Source organism: Mercenaria mercenaria, chromosome 11 (assembly GCF_021730395.1).
Source record: "Mercenaria mercenaria strain notata chromosome 11, MADL_Memer_1, whole genome shotgun sequence".
Taxonomy (NCBI): domain Eukaryota; kingdom Metazoa; phylum Mollusca; class Bivalvia; order Venerida; family Veneridae; genus Mercenaria; species Mercenaria mercenaria.
The window spans coordinates 2,916,077-2,931,668 of NC_069371.1; the positions used below are offsets into that span (position 1 = coordinate 2,916,077).

General features: G+C 34.4%; 1 protein-coding gene across 1 annotated transcript; it reads left to right on the forward strand.

Annotated features, from left to right (window-relative positions):
* The first annotated feature begins 1,177 nt into the window (after nt 1–1,177).
* On the forward strand, nt 1,178–15,044 carry LOC123531721 (uncharacterized). The gene is made up of 5 exons (XM_045312937.2): nt 1,178–1,312; nt 2,113–2,217; nt 9,084–9,241; nt 9,482–9,520; nt 10,328–15,044. The coding sequence occupies exons 1-5, from the start codon at nt 1,231–1,233 to the stop codon at nt 10,400–10,402; spliced, it is 459 nt and encodes a 152-aa protein (XP_045168872.2). The 5' UTR covers nt 1,178–1,230; the 3' UTR covers nt 10,403–15,044.
* The last annotated feature ends 548 nt before the right edge of the window (nt 15,045–15,592 follow it).

Genomic DNA, 15,592 nt, shown 5'->3' on the forward strand with positions numbered 1-15,592 from the left:
TACCCTAGATAATAATAAAATTATATTAAATATTCAAACTATTGATTTTATCACCCTTGAAGTTTCAAATTGGAGAATTTATTCAATTTATCTGTAGATTTGTATAAAAAGATATCAGTGCAAATCGGCATGTTCAGTCATTTACGTTGCAGACACTATTTTAGCATAATCTGAAATACTTTCAGTTTCTTTATTTTGTTTATGCTGACTAACAGATGTTGTATGGTTTCACTAAAATACCTTACACGCTTTTCAAGCTATCGCAAGATCCAGATGATGGAGACGGACAGCTTTTGTAATATTCTAAATTTATTTGCCGACATAGCAACCACATTTTTTCACACAAGAGAAAAATAACAGGACAGACAGAATCTTCTTATGTTTTTTACCCCATCTTCAACATTGTTCAAGTTATCGCAGGATCCAGATTTTGGCAGAGGAACGGGCAGGCGGAAGGACGGAAAACCTTTAGTCTCCTCGAATCTGTACATTCATCCTACTTTTTCCATTACTTAGTATTATAATTCAGAGGTGTATACAAATTTCACTAGCCGATAATTTAGGTTACATCAAGGCAATAAAATTCCGATTACAGCTCCCTCTTGGACCATCGATGACGGCTTTATAATGATCAATGTATAGCCTTGCTGTTCAAATCAAGCAGATATGTATTGGATGTTTACCGATGATCTATACAAATTCATCAAATGCATTTTAAGGCATCATAATTTTATGTAAAATAAAATCAAACGAAATGTCCAGATTATGTAGAATACTATGCCATTAAAACAGAACGATTCTTCATTATGAGTCTACTAATAATTCATGCGTTAATGCATTATTTTCGCAAGATTATAGAAAATAACTAAATGAAAGTATCATTTGAGATTTGATTTACGCATACTATTTGCTCAATGCAATATAATGGTTTATCTAAAAAGTTAACAACATTATAAGGTGTTGCTCACGATTTGTAAATAAAATCTGAAAAGTAGATCTCTCGAAAGCACAGAGAACAAGGCAAACAGTGAAAATTGCAGACTCGGTTTGATTGAGTCTGTTTCCTTCGTGATGATATGAAACAGGAGCAGAAATTTTGTACATAATTTTTGATAAGAGATGTATATAAAATGTCAATGTATTGCTGACACGACTTGTACTATGACCTCGACCTAGAGATAACACACGTACACTTACGTCTCGTTACTCTTGTACGAGAACAGAAGGAAGATGAGCATTTTTGGCAGTATATTCTTTTTCATATTTAAGCAGTTGGTTGCGGGCCTAAGCCTTAAAAACTACACTGATTATGGTAAGATAATCTATAGTTATGGCTTGTATTTTAGCGCTATTGAACCGTATTTTTTCTGCTTGTATTTTAGCGCTATTGATTCGTATTTTTTCTGCCTGTATTTTAGCGCTATTGAACCGAACTTTTTCTGCATCTTGATAAAGAAAATGCGGCTGTATTTTATGCATTATTGAGAACTCGACACCTAGCACTTGATTAGCACTTATGTATGGTGACTCATTTCTTTCATGTCGTATTGGCGCCCTAGCCAGAACCACAACGACAGCATTGCAAATATATTGTGTTGGCGCAACCGTCAGCACAACACTAGGACATGACAAAAATAGGGCGACATTTTATGTCGTATTGTACGCTCTACAGTGAAACATGTAGTAATCTGCCAACCAATCTGGCTGCATAAGATAGGAGTATATAAGAAGTGGATTTTAGATATTTTGATGTTTTGACTGATAAGATTATTGTGTTGTTAATGATAAATGAAGTAAGTGTAAATGTATGTTTATAATCCAGAGATTCTGCTACAGTTAATCTAGATTTAGCATTAGATATGTGTTTTATCCCTTGCACTTTAAAGATCTAACCCTTACTTCTGGAGTTTGCACTATCCTCCAACTACCATTGCTTACAGTCTTCTGCAGAAGCCACCCGTACGTGTTACCGGTGGCGACACTTTAGAATAAAGTAAATAGAACTTTTATACTTTAATAATATAGAATAAAGGGTAAGGGTAGATTTCCCGGAAGCGCAGAGCACTCCAAACACAGCGACGACCTAGTAATGGTAACAATGTATAATTCCAGGATCATTGTCAACGATACATGAGGTAGCGGATATAAACTGTTACCAGGAACCCTGTCGCTTTACTGCAGGACATAATTACACTGGGTACATGACGTTCACTCCAAGTAAGCAAACCTGTAGGTAATCCTGAGAGACAATAAATGTTCAAACTTTGTCAAAAATGAAGAAAAACACCTTCTAAATGATAACATAAAACTAAAACATGTATCAACATGTGAAAGGGCCCACCCACGTCCACGGTCATACCCTAGACGTGGTCATCACCAGAGACATAGATAAAACAGTATCGGCAGTAGTAGTGACTGATCCTGGGTTATCAGACAGCTCTGGAAAAATAGCCAAGGACCATTTCGCGGTAATGTTTAATGCACTTGCCGCGAAACCCCCTCCGGTAAAGAGAACTGTGACATACAGGAAACTCCGTTCGATTGACATTGATACTTTCAAAGCTGATATTCTATCATCCGATCTTTTGAATTTGTCACAGAGTACATCAGATGCAGAAACTCTCGTCTCATTATACAACAGTGAACTTTCAGCTTTAATTGACAATCATGCGCCTTTGTGTTCAAAAACCATCACATTAAGACCATCTTGTCCCTGGTTCTCGGAGGAGCTCCACGACGCCAAACATTTGAAACGTAAACTAGAACGTAAATGGCAGACTTCAGGACTCTCCGTTTACCACTTAATGTATAGGAACCAATGCGCAATAGTAAACAAAATGTTAAAAAAGGCAAGAACTGATTAAGGGTTATGACGTTCTATGTGTGTGTTTTTCACAAGACTTGAGTTTCACTTGAAATGTGTGATATTTCTATCTAAAACAGTACATGATGGCACCATTTACCGGGAGGTTGAACCACTATATGCAGCCCGTCTGGGCGTACCAGATGTTTAAAGCACTGGTATTGGCAATAGGGGTAAAACGACCTCAGGGGTAGGGGGTGCGGTCATGGCTGTTTGTTACAATAAGGCTGTAAATATTATCATTGTTCATTTATGATAGTGTTGTTATTTTTTATTATTATGTACAACGCCATTGAAAATATCATTTATAAAAAAGGCGTTTAACCAAATTGTTCAGTTTCAGTTTTGTGATTGCATATGTCATGTTTTGTTATTTTCCTACATATCTGCGATGTGTCACATGTTTAATTGTAAAGCGCCTTTGAACGTATATTACATATGAAAAGGGCGCTCAACAAATCTGGTATAATAATAATAATAAAACAATAATGGGGGTAAATGTTTGCCTGTATAGTTATTGCTTTTATGCTGCCCTTGAACAATTTTCACCAAAGACTACGAAGCTTTTGACAATGTTCGAACATGTATTTTCTCAAACTCTTTATAAGGGTCATTAAATGAAATAATTTGACGTCTCGAATCTTGCATCCGTCCAATTTTATTATTATTATTATTATTATTGCATTTCATACTTTTCGTACGTTCTCTGGTTTCTAATTTATTATTTTGTTCTTATTTTCGTATAAAATCGGCAGAATCTTTAAATTCATAAATACTGAATACTGAGATTTCTGCTACGCCCTCGTGAAATTATTCCGCAAACCTATAACCTCATCGTATGCTACGCAGAAATCTATAATTTCTATTCTAGTAAAGCCCAGCTCCACGGCTATTCAAATTATATTGTGTGTATGCAACCCATTATTACAATAGGTAACAGTTAACGGCTACGCGCCAGTTAATAAACAGGATTTTCATTCTTTTCCAGTGACGATTTAGGGTTAAAAGGTAGGACTGGAGCAGGTCTTTAAATGTAATGTACATACAAAATGTAAACAAATACGGCGGTCAACGGCCAGTGTTCAACTTAATTAAACAGTGGTACAAAGAAATCTTACAAATACATAAAAACGCAACCATATATCAAATATTCATATAGGTCTTAGGATCACACAATGATTTATAATGCATTACCTGTAATTGTAAATAAGTAGAATTTAATTTTCAATAATAAATATGAACGTTTACACTTCTCAGATGTAATGGCGATTTTCTATTATCAATAGCCAATCGGCGTACACCAAAGACCTGAAACTAATTTGCATAATAATAGGGGACAGATATAGAGCGTAAAGGTCACACTACAGTAAATATTATCCCCTATATATTCTATACAAAACTAGCTAGACACATTTCAGAGAACCAATCCTTTTCTCATTTTAAAGAGTTATGATAAAACTGACATAAAATGAAGAGAAAATAGGGGTCACGTATCTTCTAAGAGAACGTTTTGTTTTATTAAATTTAACACCTGTAACAGTTATGCTAAATATTATTTCGATTCTAATATGTCTTTTATGTAAACAAGAAGAATGTGTAATTAAGTATAACGCCATTCCGTTATATAATTTCCATTCTATAAACGTTTTTTATATAAAAAAAATATCACTCATTTTCGGCGCCTGTATGACGCCAAATAATACATCATCGTGACGTCAAATTTCCGTATATTAACAAAAAATCAGCTTGGATTTTTCATATTAGAATTCTGTTTCAATAAGTAAAAATGTTTGAACTATATTAACTAGAGATTTTTTCTCGTTTCATCTTAAAGATAAAATAAGAAATTGGATATGATTTTAATAATTAAACATTTTTCGGATCTGGGGATCGAACTCACGACTTAAAACTCCGAAACGGAGAGCTTTACCATCAGACTATATGGTTCGTAAACGTTGCACGTGAGCCAGTTATCTAGCAGGCTTACAGAAGGTCGGTGTTCTACCCAGGCGCCCGCTCGTGATAAATAATGCAAGGAGTCACACCTAGGGTCTTCCCACCGCTATCCAAGCTTGAAAGTCGCCATATGACGTGTGACGTTAAACCCAACAAAACAAATGAAATAGATTTATGTAATTCTTTTCTTAATTTTCATTGCAAAAACGCCATAATACCTTGCGATACCTATAACTAAGTACATCAAGAAATGTGCGTACCGTTAAAAATATTCAATAAAATATTTAGATAGTTAACACCCATGCTCTGCTCTCCTAAATGGTGCTATCTAATGTTGTTGTTTTTTAAAGAAAATCATACACAATTGCCATCTCAAACTAAATATAATACAATTATAGACCACGCTTCGTTTCTGCAGTGCAAGATATGTATTTAACTGTTTGTTTTTTTAAACTGAAAAACAAATCGCATATAAAGTTCCGAAAACACAATATCTCAGGGCCTTAAACTGTACCTTGTGGGGAAAATGTTGGTGAATAGATTGGGTCTTTATAACGGTTGATAAGAAGTGATGCATCAAATTATTCTTTGCTACATTATCATAATGACCAATGGAAGTCAGCTGGCAAGACATTTTAAAGCGCATCGTTGATGAAAATTACCACAGTAATCATACACAACTGGAACAATTTGAGGTTAATAAATACAAGCGCTTTTCTTTCCTACGCTGCAGAGAAAGACAAGTGTTTTTCAGGTAGGATATCACCTTATCTCCTCGCCTACAAACACGTGTTCAAGTAGTGGTATCATGTTTTAGAATATAGAGAAAAATCTTGTGTGGCCACTCTTGCCACTCTTGTGTGGCCACTCTTGCCACACTATTAGTCTGATTTGCTTCAAACATTCACAGCTGAACAAACTTGAAGTGCAGATGACCAAAAAGAATTTTTTTTCCTGTGACTATTTTACCATTTGATAGCTATTTCTATATTTTACCACAGTTACGGCCATTTGACAGTTTTTGCTATATGCACTATAAAGAAAAATCTTATGTGTCCAACTCATGCCACACTATTAGTCTGATCCGCATTAAACTTTCACAGCTGAACAAGCTTGATGTGCCGATGACCAAAAAAGGAAGACATTTTTCAGTGCCTATTATACCACAGTTATGGCCATTTGATAGTTTTTGCTATATGGAATATAGAGAAAATTGTTCATACACTATTAGCCTGATTTGCTTCAAACTTTCAAAAATCAACATGCTTGATGTGTAGATGACCATATAGGAAGTATTTTTCTGTGGTTACTTTACCACAGTTATAGCCATTGATAGTTTTTGCTATATAGAATATAGAGAAAAAAATTATGTGTCCAACTCTTGCCATACTATTAGCCCGATTCGCTTAAGCCAAGAATATAGAGAAAAAAATATGTGTCCAACTCTTACCACACTATTAGTCTGATTTGCATTAAACTTTCACAGTTTAACATGGTTGATGTGCTGATGACCAAAAAAGGAAGACATTTTTTCTGTGCCTATTTTACCACAGTTATGGCCATTTGATAGTTTTTGCTATATGGACTATAAAGAAAAATCTTGTGCGTCCACCTCATGCCACACTATTAGTCTGATTTGCTTATTAAGACTTTCACACCTGAACAAGCTTGATGTGCAGATGACCAAAAAGGAAGAATGTTTTTCTGTGCCTATTTTACCACAGTTATGGCCGTTTAATAGTTTTATGTCCCCCGAAGGTGGGCATATCAAAATCGCACAGTCCGTCCGTGCGTGCCTGCGTGCGTGAGTCAGTGCTTCCGTGCGTCCGGTAAATTCTTGTCCGGGCTGTAACTCTTCCATCCATAAAGGGATTTTAAAATAACTTGGCATAAATGTTCACCATAATGAGACGACGTGTCATGCGCAAGACCCAGACCCCTAGCTCTAAGGTCAAGGTCACGCTTAGAGGTCAAAGGTTAACATGGTCTGTTTCGTGTCCGGTCCATAACTTTGCCATCCATGAAGGGATTTTGAAACAACTTGGCATAAATGTTTACCATAATGAGACGACGTGTCATGAACAAGACTCAGACCCCTAGCTCAAAGGTCAAGGTCACACTTGCAAGACAAAGGTTAACAGGGTATGTTTCGTGTCCGGTCCATTACTCTTCCATTCATTAAGGGATAATGAAATTACTTGCATAAACGGTAAACATGTTTTAAATATCTGTATCCAGGGCCCAGAAATAAACAACGCTATCAAAAGCACATCCTGAAGGTTTTTAAAAGATTTTTTTATCTCTCGTTATAACAAACATAAAATTACCAATAATTGTTCATATCACTTCACAATTTGGTGGATTCGAGCACAATTTCAAGAATAATAACTTTACATTTGATTTAAATTGAGTATGGACACAGTTGGAGTACAGATGAGTACGAACGTAGTGTCAAGCTTCCAAGCTGTTTATATCAATTCTTTTAGAAATTAGATAAAAACATACCGACTGATACTTACCAAAATCATAAATATGATTCCTAAAAACAAAGAATCGCACAGGTTACATGCGATTCTTTAACATTCACGGTTGTCTACAAAATCTGAATCGACGCCGAGTTCTAAAAGGGGACTAAAAAAGGGAAGAAACGAGTACGAACATTATTCGGGGCAGCGCATTTGGCGTTAGTTACTGATACAGCAAACATTTTATGGTTTAGATTGCATCTTTTATGCTTCAAGAAGAGGTTTTTATGAAAGAAACAAGACGCAGATACCAGAGGCAAATCTGCGCAGAAATACATATACGTCCCTGGGAAAGCATTTCAAAAATATAAATCGGGTATTAACTGCATGTTAATTGCCTTGTTTGAACACGATTTTTCTCCCGTTAATACTTCGGCGGATCCAGTGAAAAAAAGTAGTTTTATATGCAAGAATTGGCATAACTGTTCCCCATAATGAGACGATGTGTCACTAGCAAGACCCAGATCCCTAGCTCCAATGTCAAGGTCAAACTTTGAGGTCAAAGGTTAACATGGTCTGTTTTTTGCCCGGTCCATAACTCATTGATGAGGGATTTTGAAATTACTTGGCATAAATGTTCCCTATAATGAGATGAGGTGCCATTTGTAAGACTCATACCCCTAGTTCCAAGGTCTAGGTCACACTTAGAAGTCAAATGTGTTTCTTGTCTGGTCCATAACTCTGCCATTTATCAAGGGATTTGAAAATAATTTTACACAGATGTTAACCATATTGAGAAGATGTATCACACTTATGACCGAGGCCTCTTAGATCAAGGTCACAAAATGATATGTGATCTTGCGCATAAAACTGTGGCATTCTTGGGCCTGCTTCGGGGGCATATGTTACCAATAGTGACAGTTCTTGTTGCTATATGGAATATAGAGAAAAATGTTGATACACTATTAGCCTGATTTGCTTCAAACTTTCAAAAATCAACATGCTTGATGTGTAGATGACCATAAAGGAAGGATTTTTTTCTGTGGTTACTTTACCACAGTTATAGCCATTTGATAGTTTTTGCTATATAGAATGTAGATAAAAAATTTATGTGTCCAACTCTTGCCACACTATTAGCCCGATTCGCTTAAGCCAAGAATATAGAGAAACATTTTATGTGTCCAACTCTTATCACACTGTTAGTCTGATACGCATTAAACTTTCACGGTTTAACAATGTTGATGTGCTAATGACCAAAAAAGGAAGACAGTTTTTCTGTGCCTATTTTACCACCGTTATGGCCATTTGATAGTTTTTGCTATATGGAATATAGAGAACAATCTTGTGTGTCCAAATTATCCCACTCTATTAGCTGATTTGCTTTAAATTTTCACAGATGAACAATCTTGATGTGCAGATGACCATAAATAAGGATTTTTTCTTTGAATATTTTCTGCAGTTATGGCCCTTTAATAGTTTTTGCTATATAGAGAATGACATAGTATGTGGGAGCGTCCGTGTCCTATGGACACACTTTGTAGTTTAAAAGTGTTAGACAAAAAATGATCTAACATGTTTCCTCGTATAAAACAATCTGTGAAAAGATCATTTGGAAGCATAAAACGCAACCAGGCAACATAATAGCAGACTCAGTTTGATCTAGTGTATATATCTAACAACTATGATCATATACCCAACACTGATACGAAACATTACAATTGCAACGAAAATGATGTCTGTCGTTGAAATGTGTTTTGATGACGGTTACCTGTTACCTTGGTTTCTTTGTATGTTGTTAGAGGTCAACCACGCTGTTGCTAACCTTCATCTGTATATCATATTGAATGGCCAGTCGAGTGAGTTTGAAAATGGTGTTAATCAGTGTGGACACGGTCTTGAGTGCCCCATCCATGCGGGTGAAAAAACATCTTGGATAATGACCCAATCGATTCCATTGGTGATTATCTTTATTTACCTATTTAAAATGCATACGAAATAAGCAAATAAGTAAATATAACAGTATGCGTGTAGAATACAGCTATGTTTAAATAAAAAGTACTACTGAGTCAGTCGTTATTTTATGAAATATTAAATTGAACAACTAAAATGGATAGTTTTGAATAGCATGTATACCTCCACATGTGATACTCTATCTACCCAAATACATTGTGCGTCATGCGTATCGTTCGATTTTCAGATGTTGAATGATGTGTTCAAAGGGCTGCACACTCAACAGGTATGTTTCTTCATTTGTATATCTGATTCATTGGTTCAGCCAAGCATTTGCATGATTTAAGGATCATACAATGTAGTGTTTAATTTCCCTTCAAATTTTCAAATTATTATACATCTATCTATTTGTTTATTACTGTCTAATCTATGTAAATACAACAAGAATTAAAAGGTAAGGGTAGCTTTCTCAGAAGCACAGAGCACAGCAAACACAGAGAGTACTGTGTATTATAGCAAAGTAGACCCGCAACAAACAGAAACTTTAATGGAAAGGTATAGCAGAAGGGTTGCTTGAAAGATGCAACTGCATGTACATTTTAACTATATGCAAGACGCAAAAATAAGGATATAATATAACAAGCATACTTCGTCAACAAAACGCAGCATTGTACATATAGAGCTATTCTTAAAATAAAACTGTCGCGGATAAATGATCGAACATGTGTAAAAGTTATTTATTATATGATTTTCGAAACTCTGTTACTAATTCTTTTCTAGACGAGCTTTGAAGAGATTGATCTGTTACAAATCTAAACTCGAAGCACAATTCAACTGACATATCATGAATTTCTTTATGTTTCCTGTGAAATAATATATAATTATATGCTGGCTACCATCCACAAGTATTATATATACACATTCTTAACTCTTGTTTGTGCAATATCTACAGGATTATAAATACGAACATTTAAGCTAATCGCTACTCAGTCTGCTTAGAATATCGTTAAAACAATACTGATAAACAGTAAAGATTCTTGTGAGAAGTGCACTGACTATACACACAAAAGGTTGTTTTATTCATTTTTTTCAGTGTATATCACCCTTAATCAAACAAAAAGTGAACCAGTTAGCAGAGGTACGCCGTAATCACTGTTTACAGAGTTAGCTTTCCAAATAACACCATTCTTCGACATATGTATGTCATTTTTACAACACATGTAGAGCTAATTCAGATTCTATAGCGTTTAAAGTCCTTTTTCATTCTGGCAAATTTTCATAACGCCCAGTTTAGTTTTCAGCCTTAATTGTGTTACTCCGCATTAAAATGTATCAAGAGCTAATCAACGTGGAAATGATAGAGTGAGTTACAATGATGCCAAACGGATAAAAATCTTCAAAATAAAATTGTAATACATGTATCATGATTTCTAAATTTGTTGCGTCCATTTCCATTTACAGCAGTGACCCCTATCAGATCATTATTCCATTTAGGCATGTGGTCAAATTCTGTATGTACTCTAAAACAAATTTCTATTACATATTCCCGGTATATTTGGTTTGGATGCTTCTTAATATTGGTAATTAACTATTATTTGATAATTGATAATTGATATGGTAGGTTGTTAGCTGCATAGTCACTTTTCAGAATATGTAGAGTATCTGAGCTTTGCTATTGTTTACAAAGAGCCAATTTTTGATAGTTACATCATCAATAAGATGTTGTGTACATTGCAAATTCCAGAAAATCTAAATTGTTTGTATGAAACTTGATATTAAGCTTGCTTGATATTAAGTCAACAGTCACCAGTATAAAAGAATGCATACAAATTAGGACTGTAACGAATACACTAAGGGGCGAATATGATACATATCACGAATACAGGGTGACGAATGCGAATATATATTCATGAATATGAGTTCTATACTAAAAGCTCACTGAACTTTATGTGGCTTTTGCCGACAATAGTCACAGTCTGCTGACAAGATTATAGTACTTACCTGGTACTCAAAACACTGCGATTGTGAAAAAATACTGTTCAAAAGTAAAATAAAAACAACACACTCAGCATGTAAGCTTATAGACATTTGGATTCAAATGACTTAAACTGTCAATTGTTTGATAAAAACTGACGATGTGTATTTGGCAGGAGGATCCCCTATTTCAACGGTTTAAATTACTCGTTGCTCTCGAAACATGTTGTTTATGTAGACAGTTTTTGGATGTCGTGAAATGGGAATTCCCACATGTTGAAATCAAATATTTTAAAATTATGTAAAATTATTAATTCAATCTCATTTCAAACCCAGAAAATCATTTATAGTATAATATTAATGGTAAACCAACAACAAATATCGGCCTACGAGACTTACCAAATCATTGTCGTGAAAATATTTGTCTACTGTTGTGGATGGAGTATTACGAAGAAAACGAATAATTAATGCGAAATGCGCCATGAAATGGAGCATTTTCGGTAGCTTTCTTGTGATTTAGGTAAATTCAAGTAATTTTAGTTTGGATTATGCAGTTTTTATTTATATTCGTAAATATCCGGTTGAAGACATGGCGAATAACGTATACAATTCGGACAAAACTGTATTCGACTAAATCGAATATTCGAATGTATCGTTACAGTCCTAATACAAATACAATTTATGCTTTGAGTGACGTATTGCCTTTGCAAAAAGTAAAATAAAATATCTTTTCAAAATAATATTATACCATGCATAGGAACATCTCACAAACATTTAAATGTTATTACTTAATATATAATAGATACTTTCGTCAAGAGTTAAAATATCATGAGGACATACAGTTTTGCTATTGTCGTTACCTTGGTTTACTGGCAATAATTCAAAAATATTATAACAACATTCAATGTATGCTTGATAGCAGATTGTACATGATGATAACTGCTCAACATACATACATTTTTATTATCTACATCTTAACAACTTAAATATCTCATATAGATATTAATTTTATCTAGACATTACAAGACTAATAAGGAGTAACGTAAATAACTGATTTGAAATATGTAGTTTCCTTTCATATCTTCAATTTCTTAAATATACATGAGTTGAAAATATCTAACAAGAATATTGCTTCTTGTGCTGAGGTAGTACTGTTTATTCAATTAAAATACAATAATATAGGTAACGTACATATTCATTTTATCAAAAATTCTTTCATTTACGCAATTCAGTTATTTTGTAGCAAACTATACAGGTAAAAGGTGTTCAGTGTAATTTAACGTCCGACTTTAAATACTTATCTGCACTATTCAGTTCATGTTTAAACAAGAACATAAAATAGTGTTACGTCTTAAGGTAACAATTGCTTGTTACTTAAAATATCAAAGGTAGCAGAAAAACAAACCAGCAACTATTACACTTGAAAAGTAACAATTCAGATACCTTGCAAGTGTTACCTGGCCATAAAGTTTAATTCTAATAGGCAAGAATAGTCCAAATCCTGCCCTGATCAAACTGAAATTCAATCAGTAATAATTCGAATTATTTCACACAGAATCAAAACTGAATCTGGTATATCCAAAGAATATAAATCCTCTCTTTTAAGAAGTCTTTTAATCCACAGTTTTCATATAAATCCATCAAATGGTAAATTCCAAACTGGTAATAATTTATTATTAAGAAAAAGAGGAACGTTTTTCAATAAGATCTTACTTAGGTTCTTTTTTGTCCTCAGACAGCTTCCTATTTAAAGCATCATGGGAGATTCCAGTACTTTCATGTATTACCAAAAGTAACAAGAAAAAATAACAGAAAAAGTTTTGTTATTACGGATGATGTCTATGCATGATCTCCGGAACTGCTATATTTTTAATAGTAATCTGTAATACCCTAAATTATCTCCTTATAAAGACTTAATGTATTTCCAATTAAATAAAAAAGTACATTGTACTTTACAGTGAAATCTTATCACGTAATACTATGAGAATGCTACAAACAAACCCAATTTGGTGTGATTCTGACCAGTAATTTACGAGCAGTAGAAGTTCAAGTGAAAATGAAAAACTGTTGCGTAGCAAATTCTTAATTTCATCTGAAATAGGTATGTTTTTGTCCAGTCCACATCATTTTTAAAGTAAGATACTCTCCACTGGGACTTGAACTAAGATTTCTTCCTACATGATGTAAGAAGCATTCTTACATTGAACTATGGAGAGAAAAGCAGCTAAATGCTGAAAAACTGGAAAATACATCTTTATGGAATATTGATCTGTAATCAGTATAAATATGTATACATTATAATGACATAGTGGAAATGTGTGTTTATGCCTATGTTTCTTCAACTATTTTATTTCAAGAAATTGAGCATCTTGAAATTCGGGTATTGACTTGTAAAGTGAATATGTTATAAGACACACTTTTCTGTATCACTTAACATATTACACGTAGATATCTTAGACAATGTCAAAGACGATGATGGTCGTTTAATTATGACCCATTGCGTTGGAAAATTTATTACATGATTGAGCAAAATGAGCATATCATGAGAACTTCTTAAAATTATACATACTGGAAAGAGGTCATGGTACATCAATTTTGATATTTCTTGATTAAAAAAGATATAACGTCTTGATTTTCAATAACTATAACGTCTTCTTTTCAACAATAATTTCAAACCAAATGTACTGGGTATGTGTAATAGGACGAGCCATTAACATTTAGCCCTTAACCTAATTGTACAATCTGCATGTTCATAACATCTGTTACGGTAGCTTACACATGGCCGATACGTTTAAGCCAATTTCAGATACCTGCGTCAGGGAGTCGACTCTTTGACTCCGTGTTTAGGGCATTGGACTACCACCCGAACGACCTGGGTTCGAATACCGCCAGTGGCAGATGGAATTTTCCGTCATTAAATGCTACTAAAGGCTATTAAATGTCCACTGTTGATTTAAAGTTCAAATATAGGTCAGATAAACGTTGTTAGGGAATTCATGATTTACGTTTTTTATACATCGGCTGCTTTTCTTTTGTAAATGGAAGAGAATTCTATCATTCAATTCCAAGATATATTTCATTCGTGCTTTATTCCACCAATGCAGAGTGTAGCGGCAGCGCCCGCACGCAATGTCACCGAGCAATAAGATGTAGGGAAACAACAATGTAGCCTCTAGTTCTACTGAGGATCTTTATTATACGTTTACTATTATGCAAAGTTTTGAACTGGAGCTTGTGAACTATTAAGTCAAGATCCACGTCGAACTACAATCAAAGCGCTGACAGCACAGAAAGGTTGAAACCCGCATTTCATGTGCAATAGACCACTCCGCTGTAACAGTTCAAGTTACTTCCATGGAACAGTATAACATTCAAACCATTTGCATCCACGTTACATTATATACTATAAATTCTGCTCAGACTAAAACCATCAAGTGTCTTGAAACACACTGACGAGCTGGGTAAGGCAACCTTAAATCGACTTAATTAAAATTTACTATAATGATACCAATAGACCTGTTTCATGAAAACACAAATATTCACAAAGAGAATATAGATAACAGAAATATTAGATCCATTATTTTTTATTCAAATTATAATTTAATATTTAACAGTTTGAAAGATATAAACGTTACGCTAAAAATCTATAGAAAATGATATATTTAAACTGTCAGTGTGTCATAGTTTCTCTTTCGATATTCTAAAGTTATACACCATTAGAAAGCTTGCGATCTGAGCTTTTTATAGATGTATAATTTGATATATTTTTTTTATCATGTGCATTGAAATAACCAGGAACTTTTACATAGATGTCATTATTGAATTCTTGCAGTAGTAGTAGTATGTGAGTTTATTTATACTCGCTGCAGGTTACACCATATGAGCGAGACTATCTGCGCCTTCATCTCCGATCTTTGAGCCGAGACGGTCGTCTTGTCATGCCGCTGTCGTAGTCCAAGTGGAGTACCAAATTCTGCGTTCGATGAAAATGACAATAGTAAAGTCGAGTAAACGTCCCTTCTTACGGCCACAGTCCCCGTCCTTTGTTACGACTCCACCGGCTGTCCTCAATATAGTTATGATCACTTCCGGTGGAGCCGCATGCCTACTCCGAGACGTGAGCTCAGGAGTACGAATTCTTGCAGTATCCAGAATACGGTTATTTAGAACCGCTTCGCGGTTTCAACCTAATAAAAACAAATACAATTTCTTAGCACACATCAAAAGTGTAAATATTGAAAACAAATTTACAACTAAGACTCAGATTTTAGACTATAATGGCAATTCTTACTTAAACAATATCCGAAACAATCTATCCGGTATTGGTACTTTATAATTTCGTAAAAGACATTTAGGACTTACATTTTAAGCATTTCAAATTGTA